General features: G+C 38.8%; 1 protein-coding gene across 1 annotated transcript; it reads left to right on the top strand.

The window, feature by feature from the left end:
- Positions 1 to 217: 217 nt before the first annotated feature.
- PDF2 (prefoldin 2) lies at positions 218 to 18,564 on the top strand. The gene is made up of 4 exons (XM_088977447.1): positions 218 to 362; positions 463 to 530; positions 685 to 738; positions 17,909 to 18,564. Exon 4 carries the CDS (start codon positions 17,913 to 17,915, stop codon positions 18,360 to 18,362), a length of 450 nt encoding a protein of 149 aa, XP_088833573.1. The 5' UTR covers positions 218 to 362; positions 463 to 530; positions 685 to 738; positions 17,909 to 17,912; the 3' UTR covers positions 18,363 to 18,564.
- The last annotated feature ends 807 nt before the right edge of the window (positions 18,565 to 19,371 follow it).

Below are 19,371 nucleotides of genomic sequence, written 5' to 3'. Positions count from 1 at the left end.
TTCTCTCATTCTCAATTTTGTCGTAAAAAAATCATTTTTTGAAAAAGAAGCATTTAATTCGTGGCAATATTTACTTATTCTTCCCATTTTTACTCATTTTTTTCATCTTAGAATTTCACCGTGAATTGAACCAAGTGGCATCATTGTTTTAATTGTTGCCGATTCTAGAAAAGAATGGCCAAGAATAAATGAGATATCGGTGTTTCAGTGTTTGGATATTCATTTCTTGCCGCAGGACTCATTCTTCCCAGAATTTTTTTTTTTTTCGTTCGAGCCCGAGGCCTCTCGACTTGAACTCACTGAACCCTCGTTCCTCTCTTTCTCTCTCTTAAACCCTGTCTGGCTATCTCTCTCTGTACAAGGTAAACCCTCGTCCCTCTCTCTCTCTCTCTCTCTGCCGAGGTATCTCGATCTGTTGAAGTCTCTACAAGGTAAAACTAATCGACTCTCTCTCTGTACAAGGTAACGGTGAGATCGATCTCGGTCTGTTTGTCCTAAAGTTAAGATCGATCCAAAGAGATCAAACCAAGGTAAACTCTCTCTCTCTCTCTCTCTCTCTCTCTCCTTATCGTCTTCTTCTTTATTCTTCTCCTTCTTCTCAAGTTGCGCACAGAAGATGGATACATCCTCCTCCTCCTCTTCTTCTTCTTCTTCTTCTTCTTACTCTGTTTTTTCCCCTTTTAGGTTGACCACCAATATCACCCCTGTAAGCATTAAAAGAAAGCAGCACCGATTAAGGTATTTGAACAATTTTTGTCCTTTCATCGTTTTCCTTATTGGTATTTGTGTGTTCGAATTATTATGTAATTTATACATTTTTTAAAGTATAAATTGTTGCTGTTATTTTCCTTATTGCTTTGCTGTTATTTTTTTTAAGTATAAACTTAAGTTTAAATTATCGAATTATTTTCCTTATTGCTTTGTTGTTGTAATTATGCAAATAAGCTTGAACCACGTGAAATTTAAATCAGGTAACTCCCATGGAAATTCAAATTTAGCACAGATCCACGACCCAATTATTGCATGAATATATTACATCAACAACTTAAACCTTTTCATTGCAAAATCTAGAAATAGAAATTGGCATTCAAGTTCTTCTACAAGTACAAAGTACTTCTGTTGTTATTCTACCAAATGAGACTAATGATTTTGATCCTCCTTGAAAATATCAGAAGAATTTTATTCTATCCGGACAAGATTACTGAAAAACATTGAGATGCATGACTAGCAACTAACAAGGGGAATAGAATAAGAAAGTGGTGTTTAATGGAAGTTGTAGTTCTCCTTCAATTGGCCTAACAAAAGAAAGACTCTACTAACATGATCTAAACATAAAATGCTACTTGCAATCGCTACAGTCATCGAGTGTTTTCTCATAATAAACATATCTAGTTAGGTGCACTGCAGAAAAGTGAAAATAACATGCCCATGGTTTGTCACATCAATGAACATTAATCTCTGTTACAAGTTAAAGGCTCTAAGAGGACAATAGAAGCCACAAAAGTCAATACTGAGTTACTGACTAGCGGTAACAATTCCAATTCATTACCAAAAAAACTTGAATCCGTGATAGAGTGGGATGCTGAAACCATATTTGTATATCCAAATGACAATTTAGATAAAACTATTACCATGGTAAGATGGAAGAGCTGATCCTTTATGATAAAAAAGATCATTTTCATTAATAAAAATTGATTTAAATCACGGATTGATTTGTTACCGTGAATGATTATAGAGATAAAAAAATTCAGAACTTTTCTATCTTACCTCTGCTTCTATGGCACGGATTCATTGTACCATTCAGAAGCATTTCTCTCATGACTTTCTCCTGGAATGATGGTATACAACTTGACTGTGAAAACCGGAGGCCTGAGAGGATATTCTATGCTGATCTTACCTGTCATATAGAAGTTAAAGCCAATGGCCAAGTAGCAAAATCAACAAAAGAACGAGGAAAAAACAAAGTGAAAATTAGCTACCTTCGCTTCCAACTTCACATTTCGCCGACTCTTATCCATTTTTCCACTCAGAACCAAGCAAAACTCCATGGATCCATAGTCCTCCCATGACTTGTCAATCATCTTAGATCATCCAATACTTGTTGCATTTTCTTTCTCTAGCTCAGTTAATGCAACTTCTTCTATATCACTCTCAGTATCCAGTTGAATGTCTGAATCTTCATCATGTTTCTTGAAACCTTGAGATTTTAACTTGTTGATAGGAGCAACTGAGCTCTTTGAAATTAAAGCCAGGTCTCTAGAATGTTCAAGATCAAATGGTTTTGCTGGGAGGGGTTTAGAATCAAGGAGATTAGCATCATTTATGGGAGTTGAAACCTGAGCAACAGATGGAAGTTCCCCATCTTCCCTAGCACTCTCTATCTCTTCCCTTGACACACCAGATCTCCCATTCACATCAAGGTCTAAAGGGTCAGGAATTTGTCCCATCCACAAATATAAAACGGAATAATACAAAATACAAGGTTTTTCATTCTACATATTTGTATTTGTACTCCTTCCAAACTGAGCCTAAAGTATTCCATTTGACATTTAGAAATTCTGATTCATATTTGATTGCAATGCTTTTCTTTTATTTACTTCTTCAAGGGCACTTTGGATGTTTGATACATAAAAATTAGCAACTCTCACAACACACATACACAACATCAGCAACAACTAGTAGATCCCACTTTTTAAATTGTAATTTAATTATTTAATTATTTATCTGAGGCATGTTCATAGATCCCACTTTTTTGGACTTGCTGAGTTGGACCTAGACATGTTTCAGATTCTGATTCTTGTGTCTGAGTCCATGCAAAACTGTAGCCAGTGCTTTAACCTTTGGACTGTGTAATGAAGGAAAAAGGAAAGTAACAGGAAATTGCAAGTCTTTGCTTGGTTATACCTGCCTCAGTGCATGGTTGTTGTCATCTTGGATACTGCCGGGATTAGGTAGTGAAGACAAATGTTTCTAGAGTGGTTGTGCACTGGTTAAAGAACAACAGTCAAGGATTGCAGAAATACCAGAGCAGCTGATGCCAACTTCTCTTGGTTCATTGATCAGCAATTCCATGGCTGATCAAGGAGTATATAGGGATGGATATTTTGGGACAATTATTGGAGTATGTAATGTAAACAGTTAAAAGGAAGGGTTAGATGACAGATACAAGGCCTAAAAAAGAGGGATGCTTGGCATGTTATTATGTAATCTGTTTTTTTTTATATCTAATAAAGGTTAAAAATTACGAACAAAAAACTCAAATTGACCAAAAAATAAATTACTGGTGCAGGAACTCATATATAAATAGTTACTGTTTCTCCAAATATTAAAAGAACTCTTAATGTATCCATCAACAAGTTGCTGTTCCTAGTGATGGTTGTGTGTTGGTAGCGGATGGTCTGAAAGGAAAGTTTTAGTTGAGGAATGTTAGTAGTAGTACTGAATTCTCCATTGATGTAGATTGTATCGTTATTGAGTTTTCTTAGAGGGAGAAAGAGAGTCAGCCTAAGGAATGAAGATGGTTGTATACAGTACAAAGTCACTTGGTCTAACATTGATTCAAAAGCAGGCAAAAAGTTGGCTTGGTTCTTAGGTGTCAAATACCTCACTGAATCAGTGGTTATTGTGACTCAGAGAAATAAATAAATAAACATGTCATGCAACTCTGTGAACCTGCCTAGAGAATATCTGTTGGTCCATATTTCTATCTTTGAGATGTTTATTGTGACCTAGACAAAATGTGGTTTAATTTGGCGGAAAAATGTGGTCACTGGACCTACAGTGACTGCAACAGTTCTCAACCCGCAAATCTCTACTCAGGAGATGATCGATTGTCAGAACTTTATCCCTCGCCACAGTCCACAGTTGTATTTATGAGTTATGTGAGAAGTGCATCTCACACCTCTCCTTGGGATGCTTGTATTTTTGTATATATTGACTTTTCCTAATAAAATCTGAAGTTACTTATTGAAAAGAAAAGACTTTCAAATTTGAACAACCTGCTTAAGGTCTACTAAACCACCCTGAGGCATCCTAAGTTGTGGGTTTAGCTTAAGTGGGGTTTGAGTTGGCAAATTGGGCTTTGACCTCAGTCTATGGCCAGGCCCAAGGTCAAAGTCTAGGGATGGGGTGTGTTGTAATTGTATAACCTACTGCCTACTCTTTATGTATTGCATTGACACTATGGCTAGCTGAGGCTATCCATGTTTGTAATTCCTATTTTTCCTTATTTTAATAAAACTTATGTTGTTACTCATAAAAAATAGTTTTGTGATTTTTATATTTTTAATTTAAAAATAAATAAACCACATGTTTGAGAAAGGAGAGGAAGAGGTGCTTAACATTGAGGTAAAAGAATTCTTTGCCTTCCTCTTTCCTCTATATAATATAGGTATTGATTAGTTTGCACTCTCTTTGTCCTTGAACTGTGTTCTAGGGGTGCTGGTCAAGCATACTGGTTATTGGGGCATGGCAAAGTGATAATTCTATCAACACTTTAGACTTAATTCAGAGAAAGAGACCCAACTATTGTTACTTCCTAATAGATGTGCTCTTTGTAAAGCTGATGGGGAATCTGGCTACCACCTCATGGTCTCTTGTAAGGTTATTAAAACTGTTTGGGAGTGGGTTTTCTCCTGTTTTGGGTGTTCTTGGTATCCTTCGGAGACTGTCCAAGGTTTGTATTCTCCTTTTTTCAATTGGCCTAGAAACCGAGGGAAGACTATGTGGAGGTGTATTAGGGCAGTGGTATGCTGGTCATTGTGGGAAGAAAGAAATTCACGCATTTTTTTCCGACAAGGAAAGAACATTGGAAGAATGTTAGATCAAATCCTTTTAAGGGCTGTCCACTGGCTAAAATCTTTGGAGTTGTTTTCAGATTTTCCTGTGGATGACTTGTTAAGAAACTGGAAAGAGATTGCTTCCATTGCTAGATGCAAGAGGACTCTTTGTCCGTTTTGGTCCCCTCCCCCCTCAGGCTTTATTAAGCTGAATTTTGATGGCAGCAGTGTAAGGAATCTATGGCCCTCTGGGATTGGAGGAGTCTTCAGGAACGAGGAAGGGATTGTTATTGCTTTATTCTCTGGCCCTATTGGAGAAGGAATTCGAAGAGCAAAGGAATTAAATATCACTCGTTTGATCCTGGAAGGTGATTCGAAGGTGGTGGTTAGTTGGTTGAAGACAGAGGACAGTGGTTTGTGGAACTTTAACAATGAAAAAAAAACAGTTCTTATGGCTGGGTAGGGACATTGAGATTCATTACAAATGGGTGAAGAGGAGTGCCAACTCATTTGCGGATGGGTTGGCCAAGCAAGGAGTGAATAGGGAGTCTGTTTTTTGGGCTAGTTTTTAATATTTTCTCTTTGCATTGCCTTTGTTTTCTGTTTTTGGGGAGCTAAGATATTTTATCTCCCCTTTTCTATCCATATTCCCTCTTTTCTTTTAATTTAATGAAGCTGGTGTTATTGATCAAAAAAAGAAAAAAAGAAAGAGACAACAAGGCAGGTGGAAGAGAAATAAACACTTTAATAAGTAATTATGCCTACATTTTGATGCAAGTTTATAGAGCTGCTAATAGGCGAGTTTTGGGCTAGATTGGTAGATCTGATATTGAGTCAAAAAGAAAATACACCAACACAGACCTTATAGAGTGTAGGGTACCAGTTCTATAACTAACCTCTTTATTACTCAGATCTATTGGGTAGGACTTTATGAACCAATCATAACTATCCACATAAAAATTTGAGAAAATAAGCATGATATTTTTCTAACAAATACAATATAATCTCATATAAATTATAACTGGCATGCTTATTCCTTATTTGGATATTCATAGATGACATCTTTGATCTCTTTCTTTACCTATTCATCAGCTTATTCTGGTAGAAAGCAACAAAGAGCTTTGCAATACTTGGACCACTGCAAACTTAATTTTCACCTTTGCAAATGGCTGATAACCAGGAAGTAGGATTCACTTGTAGGCATTGTACCAGAAAATCTACATATCAAGAGTCAAAGGGGGCGACAATTGATGTTTATGAGGCCTGTACTTTCTTGCAGTTTGTCACTGCAACATCACTATTTCTTGTGCCCAAAACGCTTAACTGATTCCATAGTTGCTTTTTTTTTATTTTTTTTTATGAGTAATTAGTTGAAATAATTAAAAGAACAGTATATATACAATTACAAAGTTTGAGTCTGAATCATGTCTTCCCAGATAATTTAAATCATTGTTGCTCAAATGCATCTCCACATAATCATTACCTTTTTCTAAGGAATACTCCAAAAAGATGGATCAAAGAGACCATTAACTTGCATTGGCAAATTTCACCTGCGCCCAAACTACAAAAGCTTCTCAAGTTATTTTTGTCCATTTTCATATTGTGTTATTGATGTGGGGCCCACATGATTCCATGATATATTTGCCACCGAGTGTTGTATGTAGGGGTGTCAATTGAACTGGATTTTGTCTAATATGATCCAGTCTAATGTGAGTACATTGTAAATGGACCAAGTCCAATATAATCCAATGAATTTTTTGGATCATTTTGGATCGACCCAATTCAATTCTGGACTGTCCAATCTTTTCAAATTCGTTTTGATTTAGATTGGTTTGAACCCAAATCGGTCCATTGACACATATTCTTATCTTATATCAATGGACCATATATTGGCTTAATCCAACCCAATCCAATATAAATTTTTATTACGGAGGGATCGGATGGTCCAATCCAATCTAATAAATATTTTGGATTGGATTGGTCCAATCCAATATTCTTGTTGGTCTATCCAATCCGTCTAAATTGATTTTGAATTGCATGGGATCCAATCCAAAACTAGTCCATTGACACCCTTATGAGGTGTAAATCGGGTTGTGCCGCCCACGGCCTAACACGATGGCACGTGGGTCATGCCAAGCCTGACATGATCGTGTGGGTGACAACATGATCGTGAGATATTCGATGAGTCTCATTTTCAAGGCTTGGCCCATGGGCAGCCTGGCCTGCGACACGGCATGGGCCCATACGGGCTTAGGTTGTGGGATGTGCTAGGCCGACCCTCAAGTTATTCTAGGGGAGGGTGACGCGGCACAACCCGCACTTTACGTGGACTCGACACGACACGTTTTACACCTCTAAGCCTTATATTATTATTTTGATTAATAAAAAAAATGAATGAGAATGAAATTTGTTACCAAAAAGGTTACAAATTTTACTCTTGTTCTTGTTGTAAAAAAAAATCATTTTTTTGGGAAAAAAGCGTTTGGTTCGTAGCAATATTTTCTCATTCTTCCCATTTTTACTCATTTTTTCCATCTTAGAATTTGATCTTGGATAAGAATGAGAAAGAATGAGAGTTGAACCAAACATGGCCTAAGCTTTCTCATTCAGGAGATCAGAAATCAGATTGTTCCTCTCTTCCGTTCAAACACCTCACTAGAGTAGGAGGGAAGAAAAGAGGCGGCGATCCCTCCTCCCTCCATCAGTCTCTCTCTCTTTCTTCTTCTTCTGCATCTCGTTTCCCTTGTTTTCGCTTTTTCTCAGCCACCGCCACTACAACTCTCAACAGCGGCAGTTTAGCTTCCCCATCTTTCTCTTCTCTGGTCTCTTTCGTCCACCATTTCTCTCTCCTTTCCTTCCTTGCATTTCATCATCACCAGCTCGACCTACCTACGACCCATTTCTCCCATCGCTTCAACCTGTTGCAGTGAAGGATCTGAAACCAGAGAAGTGGCAAATTTGAACCCGTTAGAAGCAGTGGTTTCTTCAACTCTCCTTTCCCATTCTTCTCCGAGCAAATCGTCGTTAACGTCTGAGATATGTTTCAATGGAATTCATCTTGATTCCGGCAAACCTCTGCTAATTGAACATTCAGTAGAAGCCATTATTGGTCGAAAGGAATTAGCTCGTGACAAAAATCTTTTGAAACCCCCTATCCTATCCATCATATTCAGGCCGACATCCAAATCCAAATCGGGTAACATCTTTTTGTATTTCTTTAATTTCTCTTTTTTTATTGTTCTTAGATTTTCTCTTGTTCTTATCCATTCTATCTTTGCAATCATTTTTGTCAGGTGACTTGTTTATTGTGCTTAATCATATCTGATTATTGAATTAATTTTGAATTAGAATGTCAATCTCAATGTTGTATTCTTGTTTTTACTTTTAATCGCTCCATTATCTCTTTCTTTCTATATTATTGATCTGATCTGTTTATGGACCTTGGTTTGCTCATTATTAGTAATTTCATTCATCTTGATGTTTGCCTGAATCGGACCGAGAAGTTTGAATTTCCTCCTCCCAACCATTCCACTGAGCCCGAAGGTGGGGGTTTTGATATAAAAGGGGTGAAAGAGCAATCTTCCACCCTTTTGCTCAGGCCCCTGCCTCCAAAAGTGGATTTGTTTTTGAGTATGGAAGGGAGTATCTTTTCGAGCTGATGGAAGTATAGGTTTCTGATTTTGATTAAAAATAGAAAAGATAAAAGAGGAAAAGTAAGAAAATAATAAATAAATTAAATAGGGTAGATTCTTTGTCGGTTTATTTTCAATTTGTTACTTTCCCCATCATTACTATGCTTGGTATTAATTGTGTATTTACGATTGTGTTGTTTGGATCACCACGTGGGCCCCACGTATTGGACCCGAGAGAGGGGTGCTTAACCCCTTCCCTTTTCCATCCAAGTCTTACCCGGACTGGTTAGTTGGTGCCACGGGCATTGGAGTCACTATCTAAACAAAAACCGTTTTTTCAATTAAATCCTGGAGGTCCCATCACCTCCTTTTCATTTACTTGATGGGGGGCAACTCCATTTCCAGTCCAAGTGGAAATGGGTGGTGACTCAATCTCAAACAGTCCAATATACACTTCCAGTCAACTTTGTCATAAGCCTTTTCAAGGTCTAGCTTGACTAGAACCCTTGGTTTCCCAAGAGCCTTTCTGTCTTCTACACACTCATTTGCAATTAAAATACTATCCACAATTTATCTTCCTTTGGCAAAAGCAAACTGATTTGGAGAAATCAGATTTTCTAGCACTTCTTTCAATCTTCTTGCTAGAACTTTAGCCAATATTTTATAAACACACCCTACCAAACTTATTGGCCTAAAGTCCTTAACTTCTAAAATTTCCCCTTTCTTTGGGAACAAGCACAGAAAGGTTGAGTTTAAGCCTTTGTTTTCTATGGTTGAGGAGTGGAACCCTCTAAAAAACTTTAGAAGATCTTTCTTAACAATATCCCAACATTTTTGGAAGAAGAATAAAAGGAAACCATCTGGGCCAGGTACCCTGTCTCCATCCATGCTTGCAAGTAGATTATGGGTGTGTCCAGAATTGTCATTACTCTGTGCTGGTAAATGGGTCAGTGGCATACTTATCCCAGCTCTAGGGAATAAGACAAGGAGATCCACGTTCTCTGTTCCTGTTTACACTGATTGCAAATGTTTTGGGGGAATTGATTCATAGAGTAGATTCAAGGAATCTAATAAGAGGATGGAGAGTAGGAAGGGAGGAGATACCCCTTACCCATTTACAGTTTGCATACTATTCTGTGTGGGTGCAAACTTGTATTGGATTAGAAACTTGACATTGGTGGTACAAGTGTTTGAACAGATGTCAAACTTGAAAGTAAATTTCAAGAAAAGTTGTGTAGTGGGAGTCAATTTGGAAGAAAGGGAGGTTAGGGAATGTGCAAAGACTTTGGGGTGTGTAGTGTTAAGTTGGCCTTTGAGCTATCTAGGGTTACCTTTAGGAGACAATCCTAAAAGAGAAGTCTTTTGGAACCCAGTAGTGGAAAGATTTGAGAAGAGACTCACCTCTTGGAAAAAAGAACTACCATTCTCTTCGTGGAAGGATTACACTCATTAGAGCTACCTTAGCCAATTTACCCCATTTATTTTTTGTTGGTCTTCAAGATTCCAACAAGGGTGGCTAATAGGTTAGAGAAACTAACGAGAAATTTTCTTTGGGAACCAGGAGGTGAGAAGAGGGACCATAGGGTGGGCTGGGAGATGGTGTGTAGGAGTAAGGAGCAAGGAGGGTTAGGGCTAGTGAATACAAGGATTTTTTCTAGAAAAGAGAGGAGGGCTGAAGACTTAATAGACCTGATCCATTTCAAGTTAGTACAGTGGTTGAAATCCTCATAGCTGTTTAAAGATTTCACTGTGGATGACTTGCTTAGAAAGAGGGGTGAGATTGCTAATTGTAACCAGGTCAAAACAGACCTGAGATTATCATGGATTCCCCCACCATCTGGCTTCATAAAACTGAACTTTGATGGGAGTAGCAGAGGGAATCCAGGACCCTTCGGTATTGGGGGTGTGTTTAGGGATGAGAATGGGACTTACTTAGCTTTGTTCTCAGGCCCAATAGGGATGGGGAACTCTCTCAAAGCTGAGATCTGCGCAGCTGTGGAAGGTGTCGAAAAAGCGAAGCAGATGAATATCAGAAGACTCGTAATTGAAGGGGATTCGAAGGTGGTAGTAGAGTGCTGAAAGAAGATAAGCCTGGTCTATGGGGGTATAGAAATGAAAAGAAAAAAATTATGTAGCTAGTCAAGGACATGGAAGTGAAGTTCAGTTGGGTGAAGAGATCTGCTAACCCATTTGCTGATGAGTTAGCAAAGAGGGGGTGGGTAGGGAAGCTTTATTTTGGGCTCAGTTGTAATTACAGACTTTGTATGGGGCTTTGGCCTCCGTAGGGGGAGTTAAGAAATTTTATCTCCTTGTTTGTACTATATTTACAGTCTAATTAATGAAAATGTTGTTATTGATCAAAAAGAAAAAAGAAAATTGCCCAATTAATTCCCCCATACATTCAATGATTCAATTTCCTCATTCTTCCAAATGATAATGATCCACCCCCCAAGGCTCCATAAGAATGGGTATAAGCCCAACTTAAGCCCCTTGATCCCCAAATACCTCTTATCCATTTCCTATTTGGCTCTTTTATTTTAGACTCTTGATCCAACACCAGGTTAGGCTTCTCCTTCCCTAACAAGTTTTTGACAATGTTTCTCTTCCTATCATTGTCCAACCCTATTACATTCCATCTCAAGATCTTCATTATTGTTCTCAAGTATACCCTTATTCCTCTTTCTCATCTACTTCCCCCCTTTCCTTCATTATTGTTCTTCCTTTTTTCCATATATTCCATTTTTACTATATACTTTCAAATCCCTCTGCCTTTTTTCATTCCTTTCCCCTAGTCCACTCTCGTTTCAAATCCCTCTGGCTTTTTTTATTCCTTTCCCCTAGTCCACTCTTCCCACATCTTTATACCAACTCACCATCCACAACATTAATTCTATGATCTGGATCAATAGGAGTGTCAGCTGGTTTGGTTCCCAATTTCCTAGTCTCTCGCAGCAAGTCAAGTACATACTTTCTCTAAGAAATGAAGATCCCATGCTTAGATCTTGTAACCTCAATCCGTATGAAGTATTTGAGTTCATCCACATACACAATCATAATTGACACAAGAGCATCTCTCTTCTTCACAAAGAGGGTGTGATCAGACTAGGTTTGTGTACCCAAAAGGGGTAAGTGCCCCTCTGAACCTATCAATCCAAGCCCTAGATGATTGTTTCAGGACATACAATGATTTTTTTAGTTTATACACCTTTCCTTTATCAACATTTCCATATAAACCTGTTGAAATGTCCATATATACCTCCTCCTGCAAATCACCATTGAGGAATGCAGGTTTAACATCAAGCTGAAACAAGGGCCATGAGTAGGTAGCTGCTAGAGACAAGAGGATACAGACTTAACTCATCTTGGCCACCGGTGCAAAGGATTCTAGATAATCAATGCCACAGGTCTGAGTATACCCATTTGCAACCAACCTTGCCTTGTACCTCTCTATCCTGCCATTGGCCCTATACTTTACAGTGAACACCCATCTACATCCAACTTTCTCCATGTCTGGAGGAAGATTAACTATTTCCCAAGTTTGGTTTTTAGCCAAGGCTTTCATCTCTTCTTGCATGGTTGTTTTCCACTCAGATTTGGAGAGGCCTCAATAACATTCCTGGTATAGACATAGAATCCAGGGAAGAAAGGAAAGCTCAGTAAGAGGGTGATAAGGCATTGTAGGAGAGATGGTGTGAAATGCAATGAGTTGTACACTTTCTCTACCCTTTGCGAAGTGCATTGGGAAGATCAAGGTTAGTGGGATCAGTTGCAATAATGATGTTAGGTACAGGAATGTTATCGTTAGGAAAAGTAACAGGCTCAGGCTAAAGGGGAATACTTGGAACTGTATTTGCTGAAGCTAGAGCTTTGGAAGGACTAATGGAGAGTGGTGCGGATTGAGCATGTGTGGAGTCAACCACCGTTAGTCGGCGTTGATATTTCTGTGAGGCTGCCCGTAGTGGCTCAGGTAGTGGAACTGATGGAGGCACAAAGGAAATAGGAAGAGGAACAAACTATGAGTTCTCCTCCCCAAGACTCTAACCCTGAGGAGAATTGCTCAAGAAAAAGGTGGATTCAAAAAAAGTAACATCCATAATGACGAATCTGCTCTAGACACTAGATCATAACAACAATACCCCTTTTGGTTCTGAGCATACCCAAGGAAAACACATTTCTTGGCCTTCAAATCCAAATTTCTTGCGGCGGGGGCCAAGAATGTGAACAAAGGCAACACAACCAAAAGCCCTCAGAGGTATGTGAAACATCTCCCATCTGGAGAAAAAAAAAAGAGATTGAATGGCACCTTAAATCCCAAAGTTCGTGAAGGGACACGGTTAAATCAAGTGTACGGCTGTAAGAACTGCATCTCCCCAGAAATTAACAAAAACTGAAGCACACACCATAAGACTTCTTGCTACTTCCACAATGTGTCTATTTTTTTTCTCTCTACTACATTTTGTTGCGGTGTATATGCACAACTGCTCTAATGAATTATACCATACTCCAAAAAATATGTGGTCAAGTCCTCAGAATATTCTCTGGCATTATCTGATCTGAAGGCCTTAGTTCTCACTCCAAATCGTGTAAGAACCATTTGGTGGAACTGTCGTACCAAGTCAAGAACCTCATCACGAGACCTCATTAAATATGTCTAAGAATATCGTGTATAATCATCAACAAACAAGAGAAAATAACGATAGCCACCCATGGAAGGAATATGATATGGTCCACATAAATCATTGTGAACAACATTAAAAGCAAAAGTCCTTATTTTATTACTTGGTTTAAAAGAATGCCTACAATGTTTTCCCAACTGACAACTCTCACACTCTAAGGTAGATAACTAGACAGACTCGAATAACTTTGGAAAAAGAAAATTTAATGAACTAAAAGATAGATGCCCCAACCGATTATGCCAGAGCATAATTAGAGGTGTAAAGTGGGTTGTGCCGCCCTCCCCAGTGAAAAATTTGGGGATCGGCCCGGCACGATCCACGACTCGGGCTGTGGGCCAAGTGGTGTATCAGGCCAAAGCTATTTATTTTAAAAAAATGACAAAAAACTTAAAATTTTAATTTTATATGAATCGTGTATAAAATTGCTTATATATGCAATAATTAAATAAATTAGTATAATAAAATTAAAAAATATATTTATTTTATTAATATATTATATACTATATATTATTATATAATTATAATTTATATAATATTATATAACTATATATAAATATAAAATATATATATATGGGTCGGGCTGCGGGCTAGGCTGTGCTGACCCGTGGACCTAAAATCCCAAGCCCAACAGGGCCCACATTGTCGTGCTAGGCTGTGTCGTGCCGCAAGTGGCACGGCCTGATTTACACCTCTAAGCGTAACTCACCGACTTTGACTCACTACAATTGTTGCTGTTAACATGGTGACTCTGATGTCTCGGAAGACTCCATTCACCTCACAACCACTCCCAATCATCTTCTTTCACTACAGATCCTGCAAAACACAATTACTAGGAAGGAAAGTTGCTAAACAATTCAAATTTTTTATCAAAGAACTAATAGAAATAAGTTGGTATGAAGTCTAGGGATATGTAAGATAGAAGATAAAGTAATGTCATTGGTCATTCTAATTGTGCCCTTTCCAACAATGGCAATATGTGAACCATCTGTTGTAGAGACTTTGTCTCTACCAGAGCACAACTAATAAGAACTGAAAAGGGTAGGATCATTAGTCATGTGCTCAAATGCTCCTGAGTCTATAATCCAGGGAGGTCCATCCTTACCTGAAGTGGATGCAAGATTTGTAGTTGCGTATGAACTACTCCTGAGTCTATAATCCAGGGAGGTCCCTCCTTACCTGAAGTGGATGCAAGATTTGCAGTTGCATATGAACTATTTGTATGAGCAAAAGAAGTGGTGTAGTTGGCTCCTGCACTCTGTTGTCCATCTAAAAGGTTAGAACTAGTTGTATCCTTCTTACTCATAAGTTGTCCAAACATTTCCAATTGTGATCTTACTGTTGTTGCTACAATGGATTCTCAATCAGTTTGGGAAAGAGGGGCCGAAGAGTCTCCTATAGTGGCCACATTTGCATTTCCCTTGTTGTTCTTGATCCGGGTTGGCATAAGATGTGGATGGAGCTTCCAACATGTCTCTTTGGTATGCTTAGGCTTCTTACGATGATCACACACCAAGTCCTTATCCTCCCTCTTAGTCTCATTGCTCCCTCTATCTCCATTCGGTTTAGGTTTAACTGTACTAACCATAGCCGATTGGTCAATCCCAAGCTGTCTTAGTATGACATTCCTCCTGCTTTCCTCTCCAGAAACAAAGGCATAGGCTTGAGAGTGTCACACTCTCCCCAGAAAGAATATGCTGCCTAGCAATGTCAAATTCAGGGTTCAACCCTGCCAAGAATTCAAAAAACCTATTTTTGTCTGCCAGTTTCTGATAGGTTACTGCATCATTTACGCTTTTCCACACCACGGTCTGTAAGTGATCTATCTCAAGCCGAAGGGTTTTCAGCATGGAAAAATACATGGCAAAGGGTTTACCTCCTTGTTTCACATTAATCACCTGATTCCTTAATTGATAGGCTCTGGCTACATTCTACTTCTGAGAATAGGTTTCAGTCACACCATCCCAAATCTCCTTTGCAGTCATAGAAAATTTTTGCCAAGACATCACCATGTAATTCTCTTGTACCCACTGAGAGGAATCTATATTAGGTTTCCTTTCCTCCCTAGTGATGTACCCTAACTTTCCGCGGGCACCAATGGCCATCTTGGCTGATTGTGCCCATTCTAAATAGTTTGTACCATCCAGTTTTACTGTAGTAATGATTCCAGACCCAAAAATATCACTACCACCCCCAACGCCTAGTCCCATGGTACCAATGGATTTCAACTCGGTACTCCAACTCTCCATCTTACTTCAAACAGTTCAACAGTAAGAAATAAAAAAGGTTGAGAGCTTCCAAGAACAATTGAAACTCACACAGGAACAAACCCTTCCGGAATAAGAAAACCTTATCCAGAGAGAAATCTCTGTCCTCTCAGCATCTCCCAACAAAGAGAATAGTGAATTGGCCACTCCAAGAGGTCCAAAAAGCTCCAAAAACCTAACCGCTCCTATAGAAAATCAAAAGAAATCCAATGATACCTGAGCGCCCAAGATCTAGTCACCTTTCTGATGACTAGATCCCACCAAAAAATCCAAGAACTGGGCAATCTGTAGCAGATCGATCAGCTCTTTATTACTTCATGCAGTCGGCCAATCTAGGGGTGCATGAAAAAGCTTCATGAACCCTAGCTGAAGCTTTAATACCGAGTAGAAATCTGCTGAATTCAAAAATATGAAAGAAAAAGAAAAGAGTAGTTTCTTGAAGAAAGAAGAGAAGAAGAAGATGAAGAGATCTTTGAAAAGAAAGAGAGCTATCTTCTGGCCACTCCCTTCAGTTAATATTTATATTAGAATTATAAGAGAAGTACAAAGACTACTATGCCCTTATAGGGCGGCAAAACATTAAAAGACACATAAATGACTCAAATAAAAAATAAAATTTGGACTCACATAACTGCTGTGGTTGCTACTTCCTATCTAAAAATTAACATAAAACAGCCGGCCAATCTAGGGGTGCATGAAAAAGCTTCATGAACCCTAGCTGAAGCTTTAATACCGAGTAGAAATCTGCTGAATTCAAAAATATGAAAGAAAAAGAAAAGAGTAGTTTCTTGAAGAAAGAAGAGAAGAAGAAGATGAAGAGATCTTTGAAAAGAAAGAGAGCTATCTTCTGGCCGCCCCTTCAGTTAATATTTATATTAGAATTATAAGAGAAGTACAAAGACTACTATGCCCTTATAGGGCGGCAAAACATTAAAAGACACATAAATGACTCAAATAAAAAATAAAATTTGGACTCACATAACTGCTGTGGTCGCTACTTCCTATCTAAAAATTAACATAAAACAGCAACTCTTAAAAAACTGACTAATCTTCAACATACTTTCAAAGTGGCACATTGGTTAAAGACTTCGGATTTGTTCAAGGACTTCTCCTTTGATAATATTATAAGGAATTGATTTGCAGTGGCAAATTGTTTATCCTCAAGGTCTGTGATTCAGGAAAATTGGGTTCCTCTGGCAAATCAAAGATTTAAACTAAATTTTAATGGATTCTCCCCTAGCAACATGGGTCCTTTGGGCATAGGTGGTGTAATAAAAGATGGAAAAGGAAGAATTGTGGCTTTGTTTTCTGGCCCAGTAGGAGTGGGTGACTCCCCAAGGGTTGGAGATTGGTAAAAACAGCTGCATCTTCAACAAATTAAAGTGGAAGGGGACTCAAATTTGGTGATAGGGTGGCTGCAAACAGGTATTATGTGGGCATGGACTCACATGGGTTAGAAGGCCAGCAAATGGTTTGGATGGCTCTCTCTAGCTAAACAGGGGAGAATTCTTCTGGGCTGAGTTGTAATAGGAAACTTGTTGGGAGTGGAATCCCTAGTATAACGGATTGGACCTTCATTTTCTTTGAAGCTTAATCCAAATTTAATGAAAGTTGCTGTTTCCTATCAAAAAAAGCAGAATTTTTTTTTTGGGGAAAAAAGAAAAGCAGAAATAGTGAAGGCAAGACAACAAAGGAACATTCAAGAGAAACAATGTGCAAAACAAACATCCATGTACAAATGCAATAGAAAAACTACCTTTCTTTAAAGAGTAGGTGCTGCCGTGCCAGAAACAACTTCCTTTCCTTGCCCCCTTGTATCTATCTAGCTGATGGATCTACTGAAGAGTTAGCTGACCTAGAAGTTTATTCAAATCATGGTTACCTGGTTCATTTGGTTAGAATTTGGGTATGTAATTTGTAATTCATTACTCTTAAATAAACCTGTTACATTTGGGGTAGGTATCTAAAATTCATCTTTTGGTTCACCTAGGCTTATCTTCCCCAAATCACCTAGGGTCACCTATATCACCAAGTTGGTAAGAATAGATTAAGGTATTATCGATAGGTATACTTTGTAATACCATACCATTAAGGTGGTATATAAAGGAGAGGACTCATAATAAGTCTCTAATTCTTAACACTAGTATGTTAGGCTTTTTTGGTTTTGCAATAACCAATTTAGTAGTCATCCATTTGATTTGTTAACTTGGGTATTTAAAACTTTACAGGTGATACAGTTCATTGGAAATGGGATTACCTAACATCAATCTGCAGTTATCCTCCACCTTTTATCTTTCAACTCCCCAATAGATTATGAGTCTAAGCCCCTCTAGTTAAGTTAGGATTTCTGCTGTTACCATCTTTCGTAGGAAGGTGACTATGCATTTACAAAATTTAGGAACTTGTACCCTGAGGATTTCACCTTTTTGAATAAACATGATGACATGAACTTCACATCTCATGGAAAAGATAATAAAACTGAGATGGGTAGAGTGATGTTTCATTGGTTTTTTTTTTTTTTTTTGCTTAAATTTACACTTTTTTTTTCTCTTGTCTAGAGTCATGACTGGCAAAGCTGAAGGCGCTTCCAAGGAACCTATAAATGAGCAGGCAGTGGCAAACATGTATGCCACCATGAGATCTGAAATCAACCAACTTTACTCAAAAATTACAGAACTGGAGATGGAAGTGAGTGAGCATTCTCTGGTGATTGGAGCCATACAGCCACTTGATCCATCTAGACGATGCTATAGGATGATTGGTGGTGTGCTTGTGGAAAGAACAATCAAAGATATTCTGCCAGCGGTACAGCGCAACAAGGAGGGTCTTGAGGAGGTGATTTCACGGATGAATGAGGCCTTGGATAAGAAGAAAAAGGAAATTGCCGAATTTGAGGCAAAATACAAAATTAGGATAAGAAAACCTGACAATGAGGTGAAGGATGATGATAATCGTAAGGAAGGTTCTTCTCAAGGAGTACTTGTGGGTCCTGCAAGCACAAAGAATGAATAAGAGCAGATATGCAGACCTTTTATTTATTTATGGTTAATTGAATTTTGTTCTATGCAATTTTCCCTTGATATGATTGTGGTATTAAAGGTGTTCAAGAAATACTGTCGTAATGATTAGGGTTTAACCAGTGGATCATGAATTTGAGACTGCATTTCATATTTTATAATGCTGAAAACATGTTGGGCTAGCAGTTTCACATCAATGCCTCTTCAATTTACAACAGATAAACAACCCTTTTAAGCTATATTGGGGTTGGGATCGGGTTTATATACCAATTCGCGCGAGCGAGCGAGCGAGCGAGAGAGAGAGATCTGCTAGTATTTGTATGTTATATTGTTATCATTCATGAGAGATGTTCCCACTTCCCAATTGTATGGTTGTAGCGTCTTGTGAGTAGTGTATGTAGCGTGCTGGAGAGCAAGGTCCATTCTCATTTGAAAAATGTTATACCAAATGATGAGGGACGATCTCCCCTCTAATTACATCTTGACGTGTGGTTTTACGGCAGACGTGGTAGGAACGCACTAAGATGGCAGTTTGGGCCTCTATCGGCAGCTCGAGTTGTAATGCCCGAATAACCTGGAACAGATCCAGGAATGTACTCTCGACCTGGTCACCCAATGGTTTCCAGTTGCCATCAACATGGTCTGCCCAACCTGAGTTACCACTGACTTGAGAGATATCTCTGACCTCAGTCTACCTCCGACCTGCAAGGCAATCTTCCCCTTGTCAAGTTAGCATGGGAGGGTTGATTAGTACCTCCTTATGCGAACGTGGGGTCACCTGGTCACCTGGCGGTGCTGGAAACCCACTTCCCCACTTCGATGGGAAGTGGATACAAGATGCGTGCCCCGTGAAAGGCAGACATGCCACCATCAGCAGCCCAGGCATGCTCAATAAGGCTGGCTGCTTAGCTTGAGGGCACCTCATACTCTCTGATTCCTGGGGCCCTCTAACTTACTATGTTTGCAGCTCCCATTACCAGAGTCCACACTCGAATTCAAGGAAT

Source organism: Nelumbo lutea, chromosome 3 (assembly GCF_056320005.1).
Source record: "Nelumbo lutea isolate HS-2025 chromosome 3, American lotus-T2T, whole genome shotgun sequence".
NCBI lineage: Eukaryota > Viridiplantae > Streptophyta > Magnoliopsida > Proteales > Nelumbonaceae > Nelumbo > Nelumbo lutea.
The sequence above is the reverse complement of the archived record's forward strand: the minus strand, read 5'-3'. Positions and strand labels throughout refer to the sequence as shown.